We start from the raw sequence: 19728 nt of genomic DNA, 5'->3' as shown, positions 1-19728 counted from the left end.
TTGAATAAATAGAACACGGAAAGGGGGTGGGACAGGTATGTATAAAATTTTAGACTGGGTGGCCTGAGAAGGTCTCCTTGAGAAGGTTACATTTGATTAAAGACCTGAAAAAATGGGATGAGTGTGCCTTATGGATACATTAGGACAAAAATGTTCTAGGGAAAAAGAGTAAGTGGAAAGACGGTGATATGGGAGTATGCCTGGCATGTTCCACAGGGGTGAAACTGAAAAAGAGTGAGTTAGGTGGAAAAGAATAGAAAATAAGCTTAGAAAGAGGTAAGAACCCCAGATCATGTGAGGTCACAGGAAAGATTTTCACTTTTACTGAACAATGGAAAGCATAGGAGAATTCTTTAAGATTTCATTTATTTTTAGAGAGTGAGCGAGAGAGCACACACGTGTGCGAGCAGGGCAAGGGGGAGAATCTGAAGACGACTCCATGCTGAGTGTGGAACCCAACACAGGGCTCAATCAGTTCTGGAGAATTTCTGAGCAGACTGCTAACAGGATCACTCTAGCTCCTATGCTAAAACCAGACTGAGAACAGGAGGCGATTCTGTAATCCCTGAAGAGAGTGAGGATGGTAGCAGTGAAGGTGATGAGCAGATGGATTCTACATGGATTTTAAAGGGAAGGACCTCCAGGGTATGCTGCTGGATCAGAGGTACCACACATGAGAAAGAAGAGTTGAAGAGATCTCCAAGGTGTTTGGACTGAGGAAATGAAATGGAAGGTTGGAGTTGCCACTAAAAGGAAAGGAAGGTGGGGTGTGTGTTAAGGTACCTGGAACTCACTTTTAGACAGAATGTTTGAAATTATTTTTTTTAATAAAGATTTTATTTATTTATTTGACAAAGAGAGAGATCACAAGTAGGCAGAGCAGCAGGCAGAAGGAGAGGAGGAAGCAGGCTCCCTGCTGAGCAGAGAGCCCAGTGCAGGGCTGGATCCCCAGGACCCTGAGACCATGACCTGAGCCGAAGGCAGAGGCTCAACCCACTAAGCCACCCAAGTGCACCCTTTTTTGAGATTTTTAAATTTATTTATTTGACAGAGAGACAGAGAGAGCAAAAGCAGGGGAAGAGGCAGAAGGAAGGGAGAAGTAGACTCCCTGCTGAGCAGGAAGCCCAACGTGGGGCTCCATCCCAGGATCCTGGGATCATGACCTGAGCCAAAGGCAGACGCTTAACGATCTGAGCTACTCAGGTGCCCCTAAGTTTGAAATTACTAGATATTCAAGTAGGCCTGCTGCATGCTGAACAAGGAGGTGGATATACAAAAGAATTCAGGAAGAAAGTATGGGCTGGATATACTACATGTTTCACAGAATCTAAATCAATTGCAAAATACACCATTATTTTATGTGTCACCAAAATAAAAAGAGTGTTAATTAAATTACATGTCATTACACAGATGCATTCCAATTTCAGAAATGATAAGATCAAAAGAAACGTGGGCTTCAGAACTGACAAAATATAGTAAATTTGTGAGTCATATAAATAATATTTAAACTTATGAGTCTAGACAATGTTATCTAGGACATGGGTATAATTAGAAAAGAGATACATGTATTAAACTCTGGGAGCAATCCAAAAGTGAGAGGCTATAGAGATGAGAAATTAGCAAAGGAGGCTCAAAGCTCAAAGGAGGGTCCCATAAAATGAGAAGGAAAATAGGAAAGTCAAGTGAAAAAAGCGTTAAGAGGATCAGAAAGTGAACAACAACATTAAATGCTGCTAACAGGTCAAACAAGTGAGAACCAAGAAGTTATGTCTGGAATTAACTTCATGGAAGTCACCTGTGACCTTGACAAAACAGTTTTCGTTGAACAATAGAGATAAATGCCTGACTGCAGTAAGTTCAGAGCATGTTTTTTTTTTTTTTTTTAAAGATTTTATTTATTTATTCGACAGAGAGAGATCACAAGTAGGCAGAGAGGAAGGCAGAGAGAGAGAGAGGAGGAAGCAGGCTCCCTGCTGAGCAGAGAGCCCGATGCGGGACTCGATCCCAGGAACCTGAGATCATGACCTGAGCTGAAGGCAGTGGCTTAACCCACTGAGCCACCCAGGCGCCCCGAGAGCATGTTTTTTTTAAAAAAAAAAAAAAAAAAAAAAAAAAGGACAAAAACAGTAGTAGGTGGATGGCAAATATTGTTCAAGGGGGTTATGTTGACAAGAGTAATAGGATGTCTGTATGTTGACAGAAATACTCCAGTAGAGAAGACAACTTGGCCATATAAGAAACAGAGGATACTGGAATGATATACTTGACAAGATGATATTAGGAACATGAGAAGGGGGAGAGGCCTTAGTGGAGAGGTACAGTTTATCCACTGTTTCACAGGGATAGCAGCCCATACCGGCATAGCTATAGACAAAAAGGCTGGTGCTTGATGGGGTGGAAGTGCTCTTTTGATTGCTCAGAAAGAGCAAAGCATAATAGGGAAAAAAGAAAAATGACTGGGTTCTAGGGCTATATTCGACCTGGTCTGATTTAAGCAATTTTGAGAATAAATTTTTTTTTTAAAGATTTGATTTATTTGAGAAAGAGAGAGTGTGCAAGCACACAAGCAGGGGGAATAGCAGAGAGAGAGGAAGAAGAAGGCTCTTCACTGAGCAGGGAGCCTGATGGGGACTCAATCCCAGGACCCTGAGATCATGACCTGAACTGAAGATAGACACTTAACTGACTGAGCCACCCAGGTACCCAAGTGACAGTAAATTCGATAAAGGTAGATTAAAAAAAAAAAAAGAAAAAAATAGAGGGCCCCGAAATGCCACTGTCAAGATTTCCAAACCTTATTCAATAAGCAATGGGGTGTCACTGAAAGTTTATGAGCACAGAAATAAGATCAGAGATGTGATTTATTTTGCAGCAGTATGTGGACTGAACTTAAAAACAGAATTAAGAGTAGCAGAAAATGGAAGGCATCCGGTCTCAGGAAAAAGAATAAGGCCCTCACCAATGCAGTATTAACTGGCATGGGACAGAGGGATATTGTGAAAGAACAGAGAGATCCAGTTGTCCCAAATCATATGTAGAACGAGTAAAAGGAAAAGATATGAGCTAAGACAAAAGACTTGGGTTTTAAGTGTAAATACCTCAGACAATGAGGTCATTTAACACAGAACACAGGAAGAAGAGCTGTATCAAGTGAAGAAGAATCCGCTTCGAAGAACAGAAGAGACCATGAAGAACCTCGGAAAGCATTTGGGAAAGTCAATCTGGAGTGATGAAGAGAGAACGATGATAGAGATATCTGGGAGCTTATTTTCTCCAGAGAGTAATACCAGTGGTGGGAATGAACGACCATCATCAACAAAATGCAAAGGAAACAAAATTCCAAGAACACAACTGGCCTACTCCTTAGTGGGCAGGAGGGAAGAATGGTCAAAATAAGACAGAAGCACAATCTAGAGAAGTCAGAAGGAAATTATGAGAGTAGAGAAAGATACAGTATCAAGAGAGTCCCCATATTGAGGAACTGGTAGACAACATCATCAAATACTAAAGAGAAATCAAGTAATTTGAGGACTGAGAAGCCGTCTCTGGAATTTGAAACTGGGAAATTACTTGTGAAGGTCAGGAACAGGAATAAAACACAGGGCCAGCAGCAGAACACAAGCTAAAATACCTTTGATGTGAAAAATGAAGGTTGGGTGATTTTCAGGTCAAGGGGAAGGAGCAAGAAAAGGGTTGACAAAGTAAAGATGCGCAAGAGAGGATGCTTAATGAATGAGAGACATTATCATCACAGAGAGGGCAAAAAATGGGACCAAGAAAACGGCAACTAAGGACACAGAATATAGAAAAAAATTAGTGAACTTGGGTTTTGTCAAAATAGATGAGAACAGTAAATAGAGTACAATTCTGTTATATGAGAAAGAGAAAACGAAGGATCCCAGAGTGAATCTACTTCCCTGGTGAAGTGAGCAGTAAGTAAAAAGGTTTGAAGCAATAAAGATAGAGATACAAGAGGTTGGGGCCAGAAACTTACACAGTGTCTAAAAGGAATGTAACAAAAGGTAATTAAAAGAATCACTGAGCAGCACTGAGGCACACAAAGGACAGTCCATTAATTTCCCTTGGGGTTAATTTACCTGGACTAGGGTCAATGTTTGCCAATAGCTCCAAATGGGGTCTTAGTCGGTTCAAATTTGCTGGATCTCCAGTTCGCTGGAGAGCAATTGTTAGTTCCTGAACACTTTGTGCAAAAGAGGCTGGGGTCTGCAACTTAAAAAAGATAAATATTAACTTTCCAAAACCCAGCTAATCCTTTTAAAGTAAAAACTGTGTAATATTGCAATCATTTTTGCAACTTACTACATTTAATTTTATCCTCCCATACATTTCAGGCTTTGGCCAGACTGGATTACTGGTGCCTGAGCAAACCCTATACTCCCCTGCCTTCACAGCTTGGCAGACTATAAACTCTCTTCCCTCTGATGGCACAATCCTCAAATGTGTCTGACCCTTTCTCAATTCCTCAATTTGGAAGTATACTCTTTCCATCTTACATTCTTAGAGCACTGTATTAGTTTGGCTCTTGGAGTGCTTCCAGAGAACTGAAATTTGGAGTTTAGAGAGAAGGCTATACAATACCAAAAACAATGAAACTGAACTCAGTCAAAGTGAGCTTGAGTTCAAGTTCTGTTCGAGACCAAAAGTCACCACACCGGACACAGCCTTTACGGACTCACTTGGAAGTCCATCTGTGATATGGACTAAAAAATTTCCAAAGTCCACTCCAACTCGAAAACAATCTTATAATGGCTGGGATTCTTGGAAGTTATCTGGCTGTGTACCTTCCTCAAGCTTAATTAATGACACACTTTCTTACATTAACTCCCCTGAGAGGCCCTGTATATAGGACTTTGAGTAGGGGAAATTGATTAGGCTATAGTAACTTACTTGGACACATTTAGCTCTCTATGCCTTTTACTAACAAAGATGAGACTTTTGCTTCCCTAAAAGGTCACTCTTTAAAACGTAATTTTTTTTAAAAAAAAGCATACATTTAAAAATACATGAAAAATAACCATTCAAATGCTAACAAGCCTTTATTCAATTTTTTCATCTTTGCATGCTTTTTACAAATTTATAATTTATAAACTTACAGTTTTGGTTACCATTAGTATTTTAACAAAAGCATTTAAAAAATATTTTATTTATTTGACAGACAGAGATCACAGGTAGGCAGAGAGGCAGGCAGAGAGAGAGGAAGGGAAGCAGGCTCCCTGCCGAGCCGAGAGCCCGATGCGGGGCTCGATCCCAGGACCCTGGGATCATGACCTGAGCAGAAGGCAGAGGCTTTAACCCACTGAGCCACACAGGCTTCCCAACAAAAGCATTTTTCTATTGCTAACCACTTTTATTAGGAAATACTTCAAAGTGTCTAATAAAATGACAACACCCATGTATCCTCACTGACACTTAATACAAATATTTCACTTTTTTTTTTTTTAAAGAAACTGAATGTTATTTATCAGCTGAAGAGAGTATCTGTCTTGAAATAACTAATTTTAATGGCCATATAACCGTGTTCTGACCAGAAAGGTAACTTCTTTAACCATTTGCTTATTTTCTACTTTATAAATAATGTAGCAATTGATACTTTTGAGGCTCGATCCCAGGACCCTGAGATCATGACCTGAGCTGAAGGCAGAGGCTTAACCCACTGAGTCACCCAGGTGCCCCTGTAATGTCAGTTTTAAATGTGTATTTAATTATTACTGGAGGTGAATTCTATTCTATCAATTACGTATGTTTCTTCTTTGTGAACTGGTAATTCATGCTTATCCATTAATTTACTATGATTACTGATTTTCATTATCACTTTTAATAAATTCTCTGTAAGGTCCAACACAGTGGCAATATGTGTAGTAGCCACTAGCAATATGTGGCTATTTAAGTTAAAATTAATAAAATAAAATAAAAATGTAGCTCTCAGTTGCACAGTCATATTCTGGGGGCTAAACAGCCATGGGTGGCTAGTGATCACCACATTAGACAGTGTTCGTTACCACAGGAAGTTATACCACTCTAGATAATAAGATGCCACATACACTGTGAAGTCTTTATATCATTTTGTTGTAAAGTCTCTGGATAGTAAATTCAAATTATTGCTCATGATGTGAGGATACTGTTACAGAATAAACTACATAGTCTAATTCACCCAAAAGGTCAACCTCATTGTAGAATCTTTATAAAACCCAGCCAAGTTTCTCTTTAGAGGTAGAAAGTTACTCTTCTAAGAGACCATTATTAAGGTTTCAATACATTATAATCAGTCAGTTGCATAATTTCAGACCTAGGAGTTGCAAGTAAAGTTTGAGCAAAGATATCTAGAAAAGATTTATAGGACAAAAGAAGTAATATACATTATACTGAAAATTACGTAACAAGCATAGAAAACCATTTCCCAATTGTCCTTTGACATCAATACACTATTCATTCAAATAATCCTATCCTGGGAATAACAAGAAGTGACAGAATAGTCTGGAAAGATCTGGTGGTTAAGAACATGGATTCTAGACCAGTATACCCAACTTCAGATCCAGCCCTGTCACTGATTACCTATGCCATCCTGGAGAAATGTACTTAATCTACCTCCCTGGGACAGCGCAGGGTTATTGAAAGGATTAAATGGGTTATTTAAAACGAGGCGCCAGTGAACTCTCAATAAGTGTTAAATAATATTATATTTGATCTACCCTAACATCTTGATCTTACTTCTTTAAATTAAATGTGGGTAGACTCTAAAGTATAATCATCTCGCTGGTTTTAAGTATTTAAGGTAAAATAGTAAAAGTTAATGCTATTATAACATATATATTTACATGGTGCTTTAAGACTTTTTTTATACTTTTGTATATTTCATGTTGAATTACAACAAAAACAATTACAGGATTTACCCTAGTTTTAACAGAATTAAATACAGCACTTAGAGCCAGCAACAATGGAGCCTGATCATGTGTACTCTGGTGACCTTCTTATCATAACAAAGAGATAAAGTAAAAATAAGTTTACTGAAAATCTGATAAATCCTAGAATGATTGGTAACTTATGTGAAATTACTGTTGCTAAGAATCATAAGAAACCCTAATGTATACATTCTCCAGATGACTGAATGGCTGTTACAGGAGAACAATAAAGGCATTTAGAAGATGGGTTTAGTTAACGCGATGATGAAAACTCAGGGAACAAAACAAGGGAGAGAGGCAACAATAACAGAGATGGAAGACTCTCTAAAGAATACTAGAGTGTGCTGGTCATCCACCACTAGTCAAATCTTATATGAATGATGTCATTATACACTAATTATATAAACAAACTGGAATTACTATGTGACTAGCTATGATACTCAGCTACAGATAAGTAATTTATAAGAGCCTGACATACAGTATTCATTTTAACATACATTCATTAAACAAATTACTAAATCATGAATTACCCAAACTCCAATATTAGTACAAGAAGTAAGGATCAAAAAAAGGTCTACCTTGTCAATAATTGACTGCATATGAGACTTATGAGTCTGGTCTCCATAAAGTAAAGAGGACCATTGGTCTGGTGCAATTCGTAAGCCTGCTTCCATAGCAATTTGCACTATCTGGGAGTCATGTTCTCGCCGTAGAGCTTCGTAGGTTCTAAATTCTTCCTTTAGTTGCATCAAAGAAGAGTCTTCATCACGCTTGGTGACCTAGTAAGATACACAACAATCTTATGAGTCCGGTAAGAAAGAAAATGAGTTTATACTTTATATGAGCACATATAGAGAACAGATCATTTTTAATATAACAAATTTTTTTTTTAAGCTTTTATTTATTTGTCAGAGAGAGAGAGAGAGTGTGAGCACAGGCAGGCAGAGTGGCAGGCAGAGGCTGAGGGAGAAGCAGGCTCCCTGCTGAGGAAGGAGCCCAATGGTGGGACTCCATCCCAGGACCTGGGAACATGACCGGAGCCAAAGGCAGCCATTTAACTGACTAAGTCATCAGGTGTCCCTATAACAAATTTCTTTTAACAACAATAATAAGATTAAAATGGAACACACTGTTTTGCTTTACACTTCCCCCTTCAAAGACATCAAAATCTTGCAAACAGGGGCGCCTGGGTGGCTCAGTGGGTTAAAGCCTCTGCCTTCAGCTCAGGTCATGATCCTGGGGTCCTGGTATTGAGCCCTGCATCGGCCTCTCTGCTCGGCGGAAAGCCTGCTTCCTCCTTTCTTTCTCTGCCTACTTGTGATCTCTCTCTGTCAAATAAATAAATAAAATCTTAAAAAAAAAAAAAATCTTGCAAACAGGTCTTACAGAAAGAATGAATATGTGCTGCAGCAAACTAAACTGGATAGACTTTAATACATATAGAGATGTGCAGATACGCATTTTTTCAAAGAAGAAAAATACTCAGGGCACCTGTCTGGCTCAGCCAGTATAGCATGTGCCTCTTGGTCTCAAGGCATGAATTCAAGCCCCACATTGGATATGGAGTCTATTTCTTTTTATATACATTCATAGGTATGTGTATATACACACACACACACAGCAAGGACTTTAAAAGAGGGAAAATATGCAATTATTCTGAAAAAGACAATAACAACAACAATGTATGTTTCTTCTTCATAACTGTGGATTATCAAACTTGGGCTTGCCTGGCATTGAGCTGGCTGACAACCTAACTGAAAGAGTGTCATTCAGATGCTGGTATGATTCTAAAGACGATTAATCTGTACTTAGCTTAATATTCCACAGAGTTTTGCAGGCTTGGCCACCATCAGAAAGTATAAAATAATAATAATGATAATATCTTTTAGTAATTAAAATGATTAACCCTTATTGAGCCTTTAGTATGCTCTAGTCAGTGTGTTAACTTATTAACCATCATACTGACATATTAACTCATTTACTTCTCTAAACTTGTTGAGGTAGGTACTATTGTTGTCTTTGCTGTATCGCTACACTTTGAATCAAGCTGGATTTGGGCCAAAGGCTCAGGAAATCAAAGTCAAATAATATTTTTTAAAAGATTTTATTTATGTGAGATAGAGTTAAGAGAGAGTGTGCACGGGGTAGAGAGAGAGAAAGCACATGAGCGGGTGGGGGGGCAGAGGGAGAGGGCGAGGGAGATAAAGGAAGGCTCTCCACTGAGCAGGGAGCCCCACACAGGGATCAATCCCGGAAACCCGGGATCACGATTTGAGCCAACTCAAATTAACCAACTAAGCCACCCAGGAACCCCCAAAGCAAAATAATTAATTCTACTCCTGGATCACCTGTATCCTAACATATTTCAGAACGTATTTTTACCTTGTTAACCTTTTATTCCCACAAGGACTCAAATTCCTCTAGCAGAAAATTCCCATTTTTTTCCTTCCAAAGAAAACTACAGCAAGACTTCTAGGTCATCCTGATTATATTTTTAAATGTATTCCATTCTTATTACAAGAAGTCCTAATTTAAATTTTGTTAGGCAAATCTATAAAAGACCAAATAGATTTAAAAAAAAGAACTAGAGTCACAAAAACAAATATATTTTGTCACCATTTAAAGGCAAGTCAAAAGACCAAATGCATGTGTGGATGTATAAAAACATCCTCTCAATACAAGCTAAACCTTATTAAAATGTAGAATGTCTTCCATATGATATACTAGATTCTCAAAACTGTGTTTTAACTAAAAACAGTCAAAGATTTCCAAGAGATGTATGTCTACAGTAAGTCCCGGAACTGTACTGTACTTATTATCCCTGCCTGAAAAGGTTTTTCTTTAAAGATCTTATTTATTTATTTATTATGACCTCAGCCGAAGGAAGATGCTTAAGGACTGAGCCACCAGGCACCCCTGAAAAAGTAAACGGAATAAAAGAGATGCTAAAAGGATGCAGTTAGAACACAGCTATATGGACAGACACAGCTACAAGGAATAATGGAAGATGTGAGCTCCATCGATGTGAGTTCCACAAATTAAACAGGTATTGGTAGATACTTAACAGAAACTCTAACATAGTGAATAAAATTTAGGGTATGGACCTATCGCAATGAGAGAAGATAAGTCTCATGATGGGAGACTGTGGCACGTATTACCAGCAAGAGAAGATAGCAGGTAGACAATGAAATAAAGGGAAAGAATCAGGACCCAAATGAAAAATAATTGGATTTTTATAAATTTCCAATCTCTTTTCAATTACTATTAATGCTTTTAATTAGGATTGAGAGGTTCACTGTGGGTGTTCTGGGGCTTTTGGACCCCTTATTATTCTTCACAGGGGAAGGATAGATTTCCTTTTCTTTCTTTTTACTTTTTAAGCTTGTAATATTGTGTCTGTGCTGTTATTAAAGAACAAAGAACTTTGGAAGCAGACAGACATTCTGAAGTGTACTGCACATAACACTGTACAATCATGTTATAATCATTACAACCAATGTGAGTTATTTGGGGACAATCTGAACTACTTGGGAGTTATTCTGGCTAAAGTTTCTAATAGTCCCAGAGGCACCTATGGCTAAGAACAGGGTTGGGTACAGACCTGGAGTGCACACATCATTTTCAGTATATATATAATCTGACTCAAGAAAGAAAAATAATGTGGGCATTTAGTCAGAGCTTTAAAAATTTTTTTTAAATTAAACTGGCATGCTTTCCGGGCACCTAGTTAAGTGTCTGCCTTCGGCTCATGTCATGATCCCAGGGTTTTGGGATGGAGCTCCAGGTGGGGCTCTCTGCTCAGGGGGGAGCCTGCTTCTCCCTCTCTCTCTCTGCCTGCCACTCCTTCTGCTTGTGCTCTCTTTCTGTGTCAAATAAATAAATAAAATCTTAAAAAATATATAAATAATTTTATTATTTACGAATGTCTTATTAACTTACAAAACATATTTATGAAATATATTGTTATTTATATATTTATAATATAATATATAACAATATTTCTATAATTACAATTATGTAACTCAACAATATTATTTCTATCATTACAATTATGTAATTCATATAATTTATATATAATATATAAATAAATATATAAATTATTTTATGTTTGTATATAAAATATAGTTTTTATAAAAATAAATGTTTTCCTGTTGATTTTATAAACCATGCTTTCTCAGGAAATGAGAAAATAAACTACAACAGACCGTAGGATTTTTTAGTTTGAGTGTCAGATGAGGGGACATGGTGACCCAGGAAAGGATATCCTTACAGTCTGTATGAATTAAAAAATTTTTAGTGGCTTGCCTCTCTGGTCCATGAAGTACTAGGTATGTGTGTGACAGAAGCAAGAAGCCTTCACATTAAGAAGTCAGGAAAACAGGATGAATGATAAATGCTACATAGGAAGCACTGATTGTCTAAAGCAGTGCTGATTCAATTTGGGATACAAAAGAATATGTACAGGGGCGCCTGGGTGGTTCAGTGGGTTAAGCCTCTGCCTTCAGCTCAGGTCATGATCCCAGGGTCCTGGGATCAAGTCCCACATTGGGCTCTCTGCTCAGCAGGGAGCCTGCTTCCTCCTCTCTCTCTGCCTGCTTGTGATCTGTTAAATAAATAAATAAAATCTTAAAAAAGAAAAAAAAAAGAGTATGTCCAGCCTTATTATATATACTGAAAATGAAATGACAAATTAACTCCAGTACTGTACATGTGGAATTACAGCAGGAGCAAAGAGCAAAATGAAACTTCTTGCTTCAATTACTCTGTTTTCAGACCAATTCTGCATATAGCCTTAGTGGAACAATGACACACAGCTTATTAGCCTCTTCAAATATCAAAATCTATAAACCTCAGTTTGATCCATATGTGGATCAAATTGTTGTTGTTCAGTATCTAATATACAAAATTTAATATAATAGGGGTGCCTGGGTGGTTCAGTGGGTTAAAGCCTCTGCCTTCGGCTCAGGTCATGATCTCAGGGTCCTGGGATCGGGCCCCACATTGGGCTCTCTGCTCAGCAGGGAGCCTGCTTCCTCCTCTCTCTCTCTGCCTGCCTCTCTGCCTACTTGTGATCTCTGTCAAATAAATAAATAAAATTAAAAAAAAAATTAATAAAATAAGATTTAACTTTAATAGGACACCATCTAAATTCCTTTCATTTATTTTTTTTTTTTACATTTTTCAAAACAAAAACTCTTTTAATTTTCTTAGGGGCAACTTTATTAAACTCAAAAGTTTTACTACTAGGGCACCTGTAGTGGGTTAAAGCCTCTGCCTTCAGCTCAGGTCATGATCTCAGGGTCCTGGGATCAAGCCCTGCATCAGGGTCTCTGCTCAGCAGGGAGCCTGCTTCCCTTCCTCTCTCTCTCTGCCTGTCTCTCTGCCTACTTGTGATCTCTGTCAAATAAATAAAATATAAAAAAAAAAGTTTTATTACTTAAGTTTGGGAAAAAGATAATGTTTCCTTTTAAGCTGAAATATAACCTTAGTTCATACCTTGAAGCAGGAAGCTCTATAAAGGAGCTGAACAACATGCCCAATGCTAGTTTTAGAGGCCTGAGGAAACCGTGGCTCCAATCTTTGCACCACAAAGAGAACCAAGACTTTCCTTGACAGAGCAGAACCATCTTCCAAGGCCAGGAGAACCAGCTTTAGAGCTTCCTCCTGCATTGCTAGGGAAAGTTAGGCAAAACCAAAATTTATCATGTATAAAGGTAAGATAAATTTATTTATTAGAAGGGCAATATTTAACAATTTCTGCAGGTACCACTCCATGGGCAACACAACACTGTAATACATAGTCACAGTTACACTTTCTAACCATTTTGGGGCAATTTTATATTATACTCTGCATATTTTACTTAAGAAAGCAGATAAAAAAAAATTTCTATCAAATTGAAAACTTTTGACACTGAGAAATGTTTTACATGCTCTAAAATACTGACATGGAATTACCCAAGCCGTGAGTGTCAAGTGGAATATTTCTTGGTAATAACAGAAAAACTAGCCTTTGTATATCACACTTATAGTTCTTAACATCATACTTTTAGAATTATTAGTAGAGTAAATATCAAACTTTGATCACATACCTGGTCCAAGGAACTGGCAGCCCCTAGCCCTGACTGCTGCCCAAAGATTAGAGGAGAGTTGCTGAGGATTCTGGTGCTGAAGAATGAGCTCTGTAACTGTTCGTTCACCTAAAGATCGGGCTGCTCTCATAGCACGAATCCTGCCTTCTTCTTCCACTAGTTGGCAGTGGACCAGAGTCACCAGCTTCCTCTGCATTGGGCGACTCAGAACACTCTGAGTAGTGCTATTCAGACCCACTCCTTTAAAGAGAGTAAAAAGTTATTTCTAGGTTTACAATGCAATTTTAGAGTCCAGAAAAACTTCTCTGATGGGCTTACTGATTTATACATACATGAATAGTTCCCAGTTCTACTGTAATGTTTAAAATAAATAATAGATAAAACCATATAAAGCCTAGCCTGCATTTTAAAAGTATACAAAAGCTATTATCTCATGTAAATATAACACTCATTACAACTTTAAATATATCATTATTCATCATAACCACGGAGGGAAAAGGGGAAAAGGCCAGATATTAAGACTCAAATCTTGAGGTCCTAACAGTTCTGGCATTTTACTTCCTAATGGTTAATTTTACCTTCCTAATGAAATAACAAGTCATAATGGCAAGGCAGAAAGAGCAACTTCCAATTTTATTTCATTCCCTACGGCACACCATATAAAACTGAATAGAAGGCAGACAATCCAGAGTTGTCAAATGATGGAGAGCTCTTCTGAAACCACATTCACTTATATTTGCAACTCATTCAAATGTTTCCAACATCACATAAACTCTGAAGTCACCTATTTAATGTGATTTGTAATGATATTATTTAGTGGTTGTGGGTTTGATTTATAATAAATAAGTAAATTTCATTAGCATTCACTTACAGCCCACAATTTTTTTTTAAAGATTTATTTATGGGGAGTCTGGGTGGCTCAGTCAGTTAAGTATCTGCCTTCAGATCCCAGGGTAATGGGATCCAGCACCGTGTCGGGCTCCTTGCCCATCGGGGAGCTGGCTTCTCCCTCTCCTCTCTGCTTGTACTATCTTCTGCTATTTCTGTCATTCTCTCTCAAATAAATAAATAAATGAAATCTTTAAAATACATAAATAAATAAACAAATAAGTAAAATAAAAGATTTATTTTAGAGAGGAGGTTGAGGGACAGAGGGAGAGAGAAACTCAAGAAAACGCTGAGCTGAGCAGAGTTTGGCACCGGGCTCAATCTCATGCCCTTGAGATCGTGACCTGAGCTGAAACGGAGAGGCAGACACTTAACTGACTGCACCCTCCAGGCACCCGTACAATTTTTATGATAATAAAAACATCCTTAATGATGTTTAAACATGTTTAGCATGGGTAGCTGCATCCGATTTACCTCTAGCACTGCTGAGTGGCTTCAGGTACAATGCTAATTCTTCTACACATTTCTTGGCTTCCTCATAATGCTTTGTATCTTCAACCCCACTACACAAAGTAATGGGTTGCTGCTCAGGGACCTTCAGGTCAGAAGAAATGGTCTGTATGAGTACTCATTGTTTTATTGAGTATATTTTATGCACTGCTACTCTGTGGTAACATCAAAGCGCTTATGAAATTTACTGAATTCTTCCAAAGGCCTTTTCTATACTAATACACAAAATTTAATGCACTGGTTTTGGTTTTGTAATAGCTTTACTGAAATATAATTTGTACACCATATAAGCTACCCATTTAAGATATACAGTTCAATGGTTTTTAGTATATTTATAACAGTAAAACCATAACCACAATTTTAGAACATTTTCATCATCCCTCCAAAGAAGACAGTATCATACTCTTTTGTCTCCCCTCTCATATTTCCTCCCAACTCCCCACCAACCTTAGGAAAACAATGATCTATTATCTGTCTCTATGGAGTTGCCTACTTTGGACATTTCACATTAACAGAAATCAAAGAACCATATATAGTTACTTCCAAAGTGGCTACACTATCTTTTATTCTCATCAGCAATCAATGAGTTCTGTTGCTGCATAGCCTCACCAGCACTTTGTATTGTGTTCTGGATTTTAGCTATTCTAATTGGTATGTAGCATAATCTTATTGTCTTAATTTGCAATTTCTTAATGACAAATGATATTGAGCAACTTTCCATTGTTCATTTACCATCTGTATATCCTCTTTGATGAGGTATTTATTCAGATCTTTCCCCATTTTAACATTATGTCCTTTTTATTACTGAATTATAGGAATCTTTTATTTATTTATTTATTACATATGAAGTTGCAGGGGAATTTATCAGCACATCTAAATCTGAAAAAAAAAAGGTTATAGACTTACAAGGCTAAGCTGCAAGTAGGGAGCAGAAGGGAGAAAAACTTTAGTTGCTATTAGGTTTTTATTCCAAACTGCATCAGTTCATTAGAAACAAATGGTTTATAAAGGACTTAGTCCATAACTTTAAGAGTCTTTTATATATCCTAGACATGACTTTCAGATATGTGAGTTACAATTATTTTCTCCCATTCTGAGAGTTGGGTCTTTCACTCCCTGATGGTCCTTTGAAGCACTTGATTTAATTCAATTTACCCTTTTATTCCTTGTGTTTTTCATGTCCTATCTTAAAAAGAAAAAACAAAACCAAACCTACCCACTGCCTACTCCAAGATCATTAAGATTTATGAGTTCTATGGTTTTAGCTTTTACATTTAGCCTTTGGTTCATTCTGAATTAGTTTTTGTATTTGGTGTGAGGCAGGGGTCCAAATTCATTCTTTTGCATTTGGATATCCAGTTTTCCAGCACCAACTGCTGGAAAAACTGTCCTTTTCTCACTGAATGGTCTTGGAAACATTGCCAAAAATCATTTCACATGCGTGGGTTTATTTCTGGGCTCTGTTCTATTCCACTGAACTAAATGTATGTCTTTATACCAGTACCATACTGTCTTGATCACTGTAGCTTTGCAGTTTCAAAATGTGGAGTCTAAATCCTCCAACTTTGTCCTTTTTTAAGATTGTTTTAACTATTTGTGGTCCCTTCTGATGCCATGTGAGTTTTAGGATTGGCTTTTTGTTGTTGTTGTTTCTGCAAAAAGGAAAACCACAATTGGGGGTTTGATACAGCTGGCATTGAATTTGTAGATGGTTTTGGGTAGTACTATGATCTTAACAATATTAATTCTGCCAGCCCATGAGCAATGTCTATTTATTTATGTCTTCTTTAAATTTCTTTCAGCAACGTTTTGTAGCTTTTCAGTGCACAAGTCTTTCTCCCCCTTTGCTAAATTTAGTCCTAAGTATTTGATTATCTGATGCTAGTGTAAACGGATTCATTTTCTCAATTTCCTTTTGGATTTTTCATTGATAGTGTATAAAAATGCAACTAATGTGTTGACTTTGTATCCTGCAACTTTGCCTAATTCATTTATGAACTCGTAACAGCTTTCTAATGGAAATCTTTAGAGTTAAAATAGTGACTACTATATATTGAAATTCCCTGTCCTTGTTCCTCAAAATGTTAATAATAGAACCACCCTATGATCCAGCAATTGCACTATTAGTTATTTACCCATAGGATATAAGAATACAGATTCGAAGGGATACATACACCCCCATGTTTTACAGCGGCACTATCAACAATAGCCAAACTATGGGGAGAGCCCAAATGTCCATCGCCTGATGAACGGATAAAGACGACGTGGTGTATATCTACAATGGAATATTACTCAGCCATCAAAAAGAATGAGATCTTGTTTGCAATGACATGGATGGAGCTAGAACATATTATGCTAAGAGAAATCAATCAGGCAGAGAAAAATGCCATATAATCTCACTCATATGTAGAATTTAAGAAAGAAAACAAATGAACAAATGAGCACACAGAAAGGGGGAAAAGAAAAAAGGAAAGAGGGAAACAAACCATAAGAGACTCTTAATGATAGAGAACAAACTGAGGGCAGACAGAGGGACGTGGGTTGGAGATGGGCTAGATGGGTGATAGACATTAAGCAGGGTACTTGTTATGAGCAGCGAGTGTTGTAAACAAGTGATGAATCACTGAATTCTACTCCAGAAACCAATATTGTATTGTATGTTAACCACCTAAAATTAAAAAAAAATAATAAAATGCCCAATCCTCAAATATAAACATTAGTTGTTTCAGTTAAGATATAACAAGGTCTTACTCATTTTGTAGAAAGAGTTAGTTCATCTTTAGACAATTTCATGAAAAAAAAAAAAAAAAAAGCAAGCCTTGGTTATTTGCTATTATTAAAATAGTATATTTTTAAAATTATTACTCTTAGTAAGTCTATTTTTTAAATGTTTCTGAACTATCATATGGGATTTTCAAAATAAAAAGAAATTATTATGAAATGAAAAATTAAGTGCAAGAAGCAAAAGGACCTATTATTGCACTTCCCCTTTTGACAAATATTTTGTAGTGTTGTTCGTAACATCACAAGAGAGGTTTATAAATAAGTTTTCCTTTTGAATAAGTTATTCTACAACTGCTCTCTTCATCTCCAACATACATAATATCAACCTTTCGTACATTTTAGCAGCTTTTGCCAAGACTGATCTAGAGAACATCAATGCAGCCAGATCCAAAGTTCTAGTATATTTATTCAAAAAATGATTTTTGGTAAATATATGGCATTTCAGACTCACACTCTGAACATTTAGTAAAGGATTACTTAAATAAATCATATCTAGCTTTCAACAACCCACCTCCCTTGGCTTTGTGAAATCTTCTGAAGATACTACTGATCCCTAAATTTGAGAATAAGGACATTAAATTTTAGAGTATTACCATCAGAATTGCTAGACTAATTTTAACATTTAGATACCTAGGAATATTTGCTTCTACTCTAGAAAAATGGTTCCCAATATGCTCTAGAGTTCTTGTCACCGTCTTCATCTTTCATTTCAGTTAGTGTCTATTATGGACAACTGTCTGAAGTAGCTTCATTTTTCCTATTAAGTAAAAAGCAATGGTTTTATGAGCAGTATTTTTCTCAATATTAAGAGGTCTCTGTGACTTATCCTCTTAGGTCTCTCTAGTGATCTGAACAGCTGAGATTGCTGAGAAAGGCTGACCACCAGATTAAGGGACTGTTTTGTGCTATGACCAAGGAACACTACACCCCCACGATGTATCTCCCAACACACTGAAATAAAGGATTTGCACAGTACCAGTGGAATTTTCTGTCTATTTAGGTAAAAGGCAATGTTGTCCAATTTTAATTCAAGTTTCCCTTAGGAGAAAAACACATACACTCAGAAACTGAACAGTAAGTGCCCCATCTCACCTGAGCACCCACCAGCTGTAGCAATGCTGAGTTCACGGGGAGGAGCTCAATGTCTGTATTGATAGTGGTCTGGTCAAATGGGCAAGCCTTGCGGTGAAGTTTATTCAGGCACATCTTGCAGACAGTATGGCCACAACCCAAACTGATGGGCTTTCGAATTGTTTCATCGAAAGTCTGAGTGCAAATTGGGCAGGAGAGGAAATCCGTCCACTGTGGAGCTTGTACAGGCATTGTTACTGGAGTTACAATTCACTGACACGCACACACACAGAGAAAATAATCTAAAGCAAAGATTCCACTGGAATCAAAATCTTTGAAAAAAGTTTTTTTTTTTTTTTTTTTAAAATATCTTCTGTAGATACAGTCAGCACATAGTGTGAAATATAACCTGGAAAACAAAAAAGAGAGAGAGAGAGAAAAATCAGTGTGTCTTCCTTTTCAATTAAACCGTGCGTTCACTCTACTACCTACAACATTTTATACCACACTGTTATTACTATAGTACATTGTTTTGCACTTCTATAGCATCAGAGCCATAACAAAACATCTAGTTTTATCCCCTCACTGTAGAGATGGGGAATGGACCCCAGAAAGAAAATTACTTGCTCAAGGTAACAAATGAAGTTAGTAATAAAGTTAGATCCAGTATCTACATCTCTGAAGTTTACTGAAGTCTATGATTATATAGAAGAATTAGCCTTTTTTTTTCTTTTTTTAAGATTTTATTTATTTGTCGGAGAGAGAGTGAGTGAGAGTGTGAGCACAGAGAGAGCAGCAGGCAGAGGGGGGAAGCAGGCGCCCTGCTGAGGAGGGAGCCGGAAGTGGGACTCGATCACAGGACCCTGGGATCAGGACCTGAGAGAAAAGCATCCGCTTAACTGAACCACTCAGGTATCCCAGAATTAGCCTTTTTAAGGTGGTTACTAATACTATTTCTTTCTTTTTTGCTTTTTTAATTTTTATTTTTTTAAATTTTTTATTTTTTATAAACATATATTTTTATCCCCAGGGGTACAGGTCTGTGAATCGCCAGGTTTACACACTTCACAGCACTCACCAAAGCACATACCCTCCCCAATGTCCATAACCACCCCCCCTTCTCCCAACCCCCCTCCCCCCGCAATCCTCAGTTTGTTTTGTGAGATTAAGAGTCACTTACGGTTTGTCTCCCTCCCAATAATACTATTTCTTGATGTGAATGCCAGTTACATCTATCTGTTCAGCTGTGAAAATTTATCAAGCTGTACACTGATGACATGTACAATTCTGTACATGTTACACCTCAAAAAAGTTTTTAAAAATTGGCATAAAGCAAAACCACCTTAAAATATTTTATCATCAAATTGGGTATAGGTAGGGCGCCTGGGTAGCTCAGTTGGTTGGGCATCTGCCTTCAGCTTAGGTCATGATCTTAAGATTGGGATTAAGGTCCCAATCAGGCTCCC

The 19728-nt window shown here is 37.4% G+C and overlaps 1 protein-coding gene across 2 annotated transcripts in view; it reads right to left on the bottom strand.

Moving 5' to 3' along the window:
* RC3H1 (ring finger and CCCH-type domains 1) overlaps positions 1 to 19728 on the bottom strand; it is an 88362-nt gene that overhangs the window by 28725 nt on the left and 39909 nt on the right. For both annotated transcript variants that reach the window (XM_059146982.1, XM_059146983.1), the window contains exons 2-7: positions 18284 to 18671; positions 14372 to 14492; positions 13010 to 13249; positions 12417 to 12592; positions 7499 to 7699; positions 4098 to 4230 (exon numbers count right to left, since the gene is read on the bottom strand). In XM_059146982.1, coding sequence (XP_059002965.1) covers positions 4098 to 4230; positions 7499 to 7699; positions 12417 to 12592; positions 13010 to 13249; positions 14372 to 14492; positions 18284 to 18514 — 1102 coding nt within the window. In that variant the 5' untranslated portion in view covers positions 18515 to 18671. The remainder of the gene's footprint in view (positions 1 to 4097; positions 4231 to 7498; positions 7700 to 12416; positions 12593 to 13009; positions 13250 to 14371; positions 14493 to 18283; positions 18672 to 19728) is intronic.

Source organism: Mustela lutreola, chromosome 14, assembly GCF_030435805.1.
Source record: "Mustela lutreola isolate mMusLut2 chromosome 14, mMusLut2.pri, whole genome shotgun sequence".
NCBI classification, from domain to species: Eukaryota; Metazoa; Chordata; class Mammalia; order Carnivora; family Mustelidae; genus Mustela; species Mustela lutreola.
Note: the sequence above shows the minus strand (reverse complement) of the source record. Positions and strands in the feature narration are given on the sequence as shown.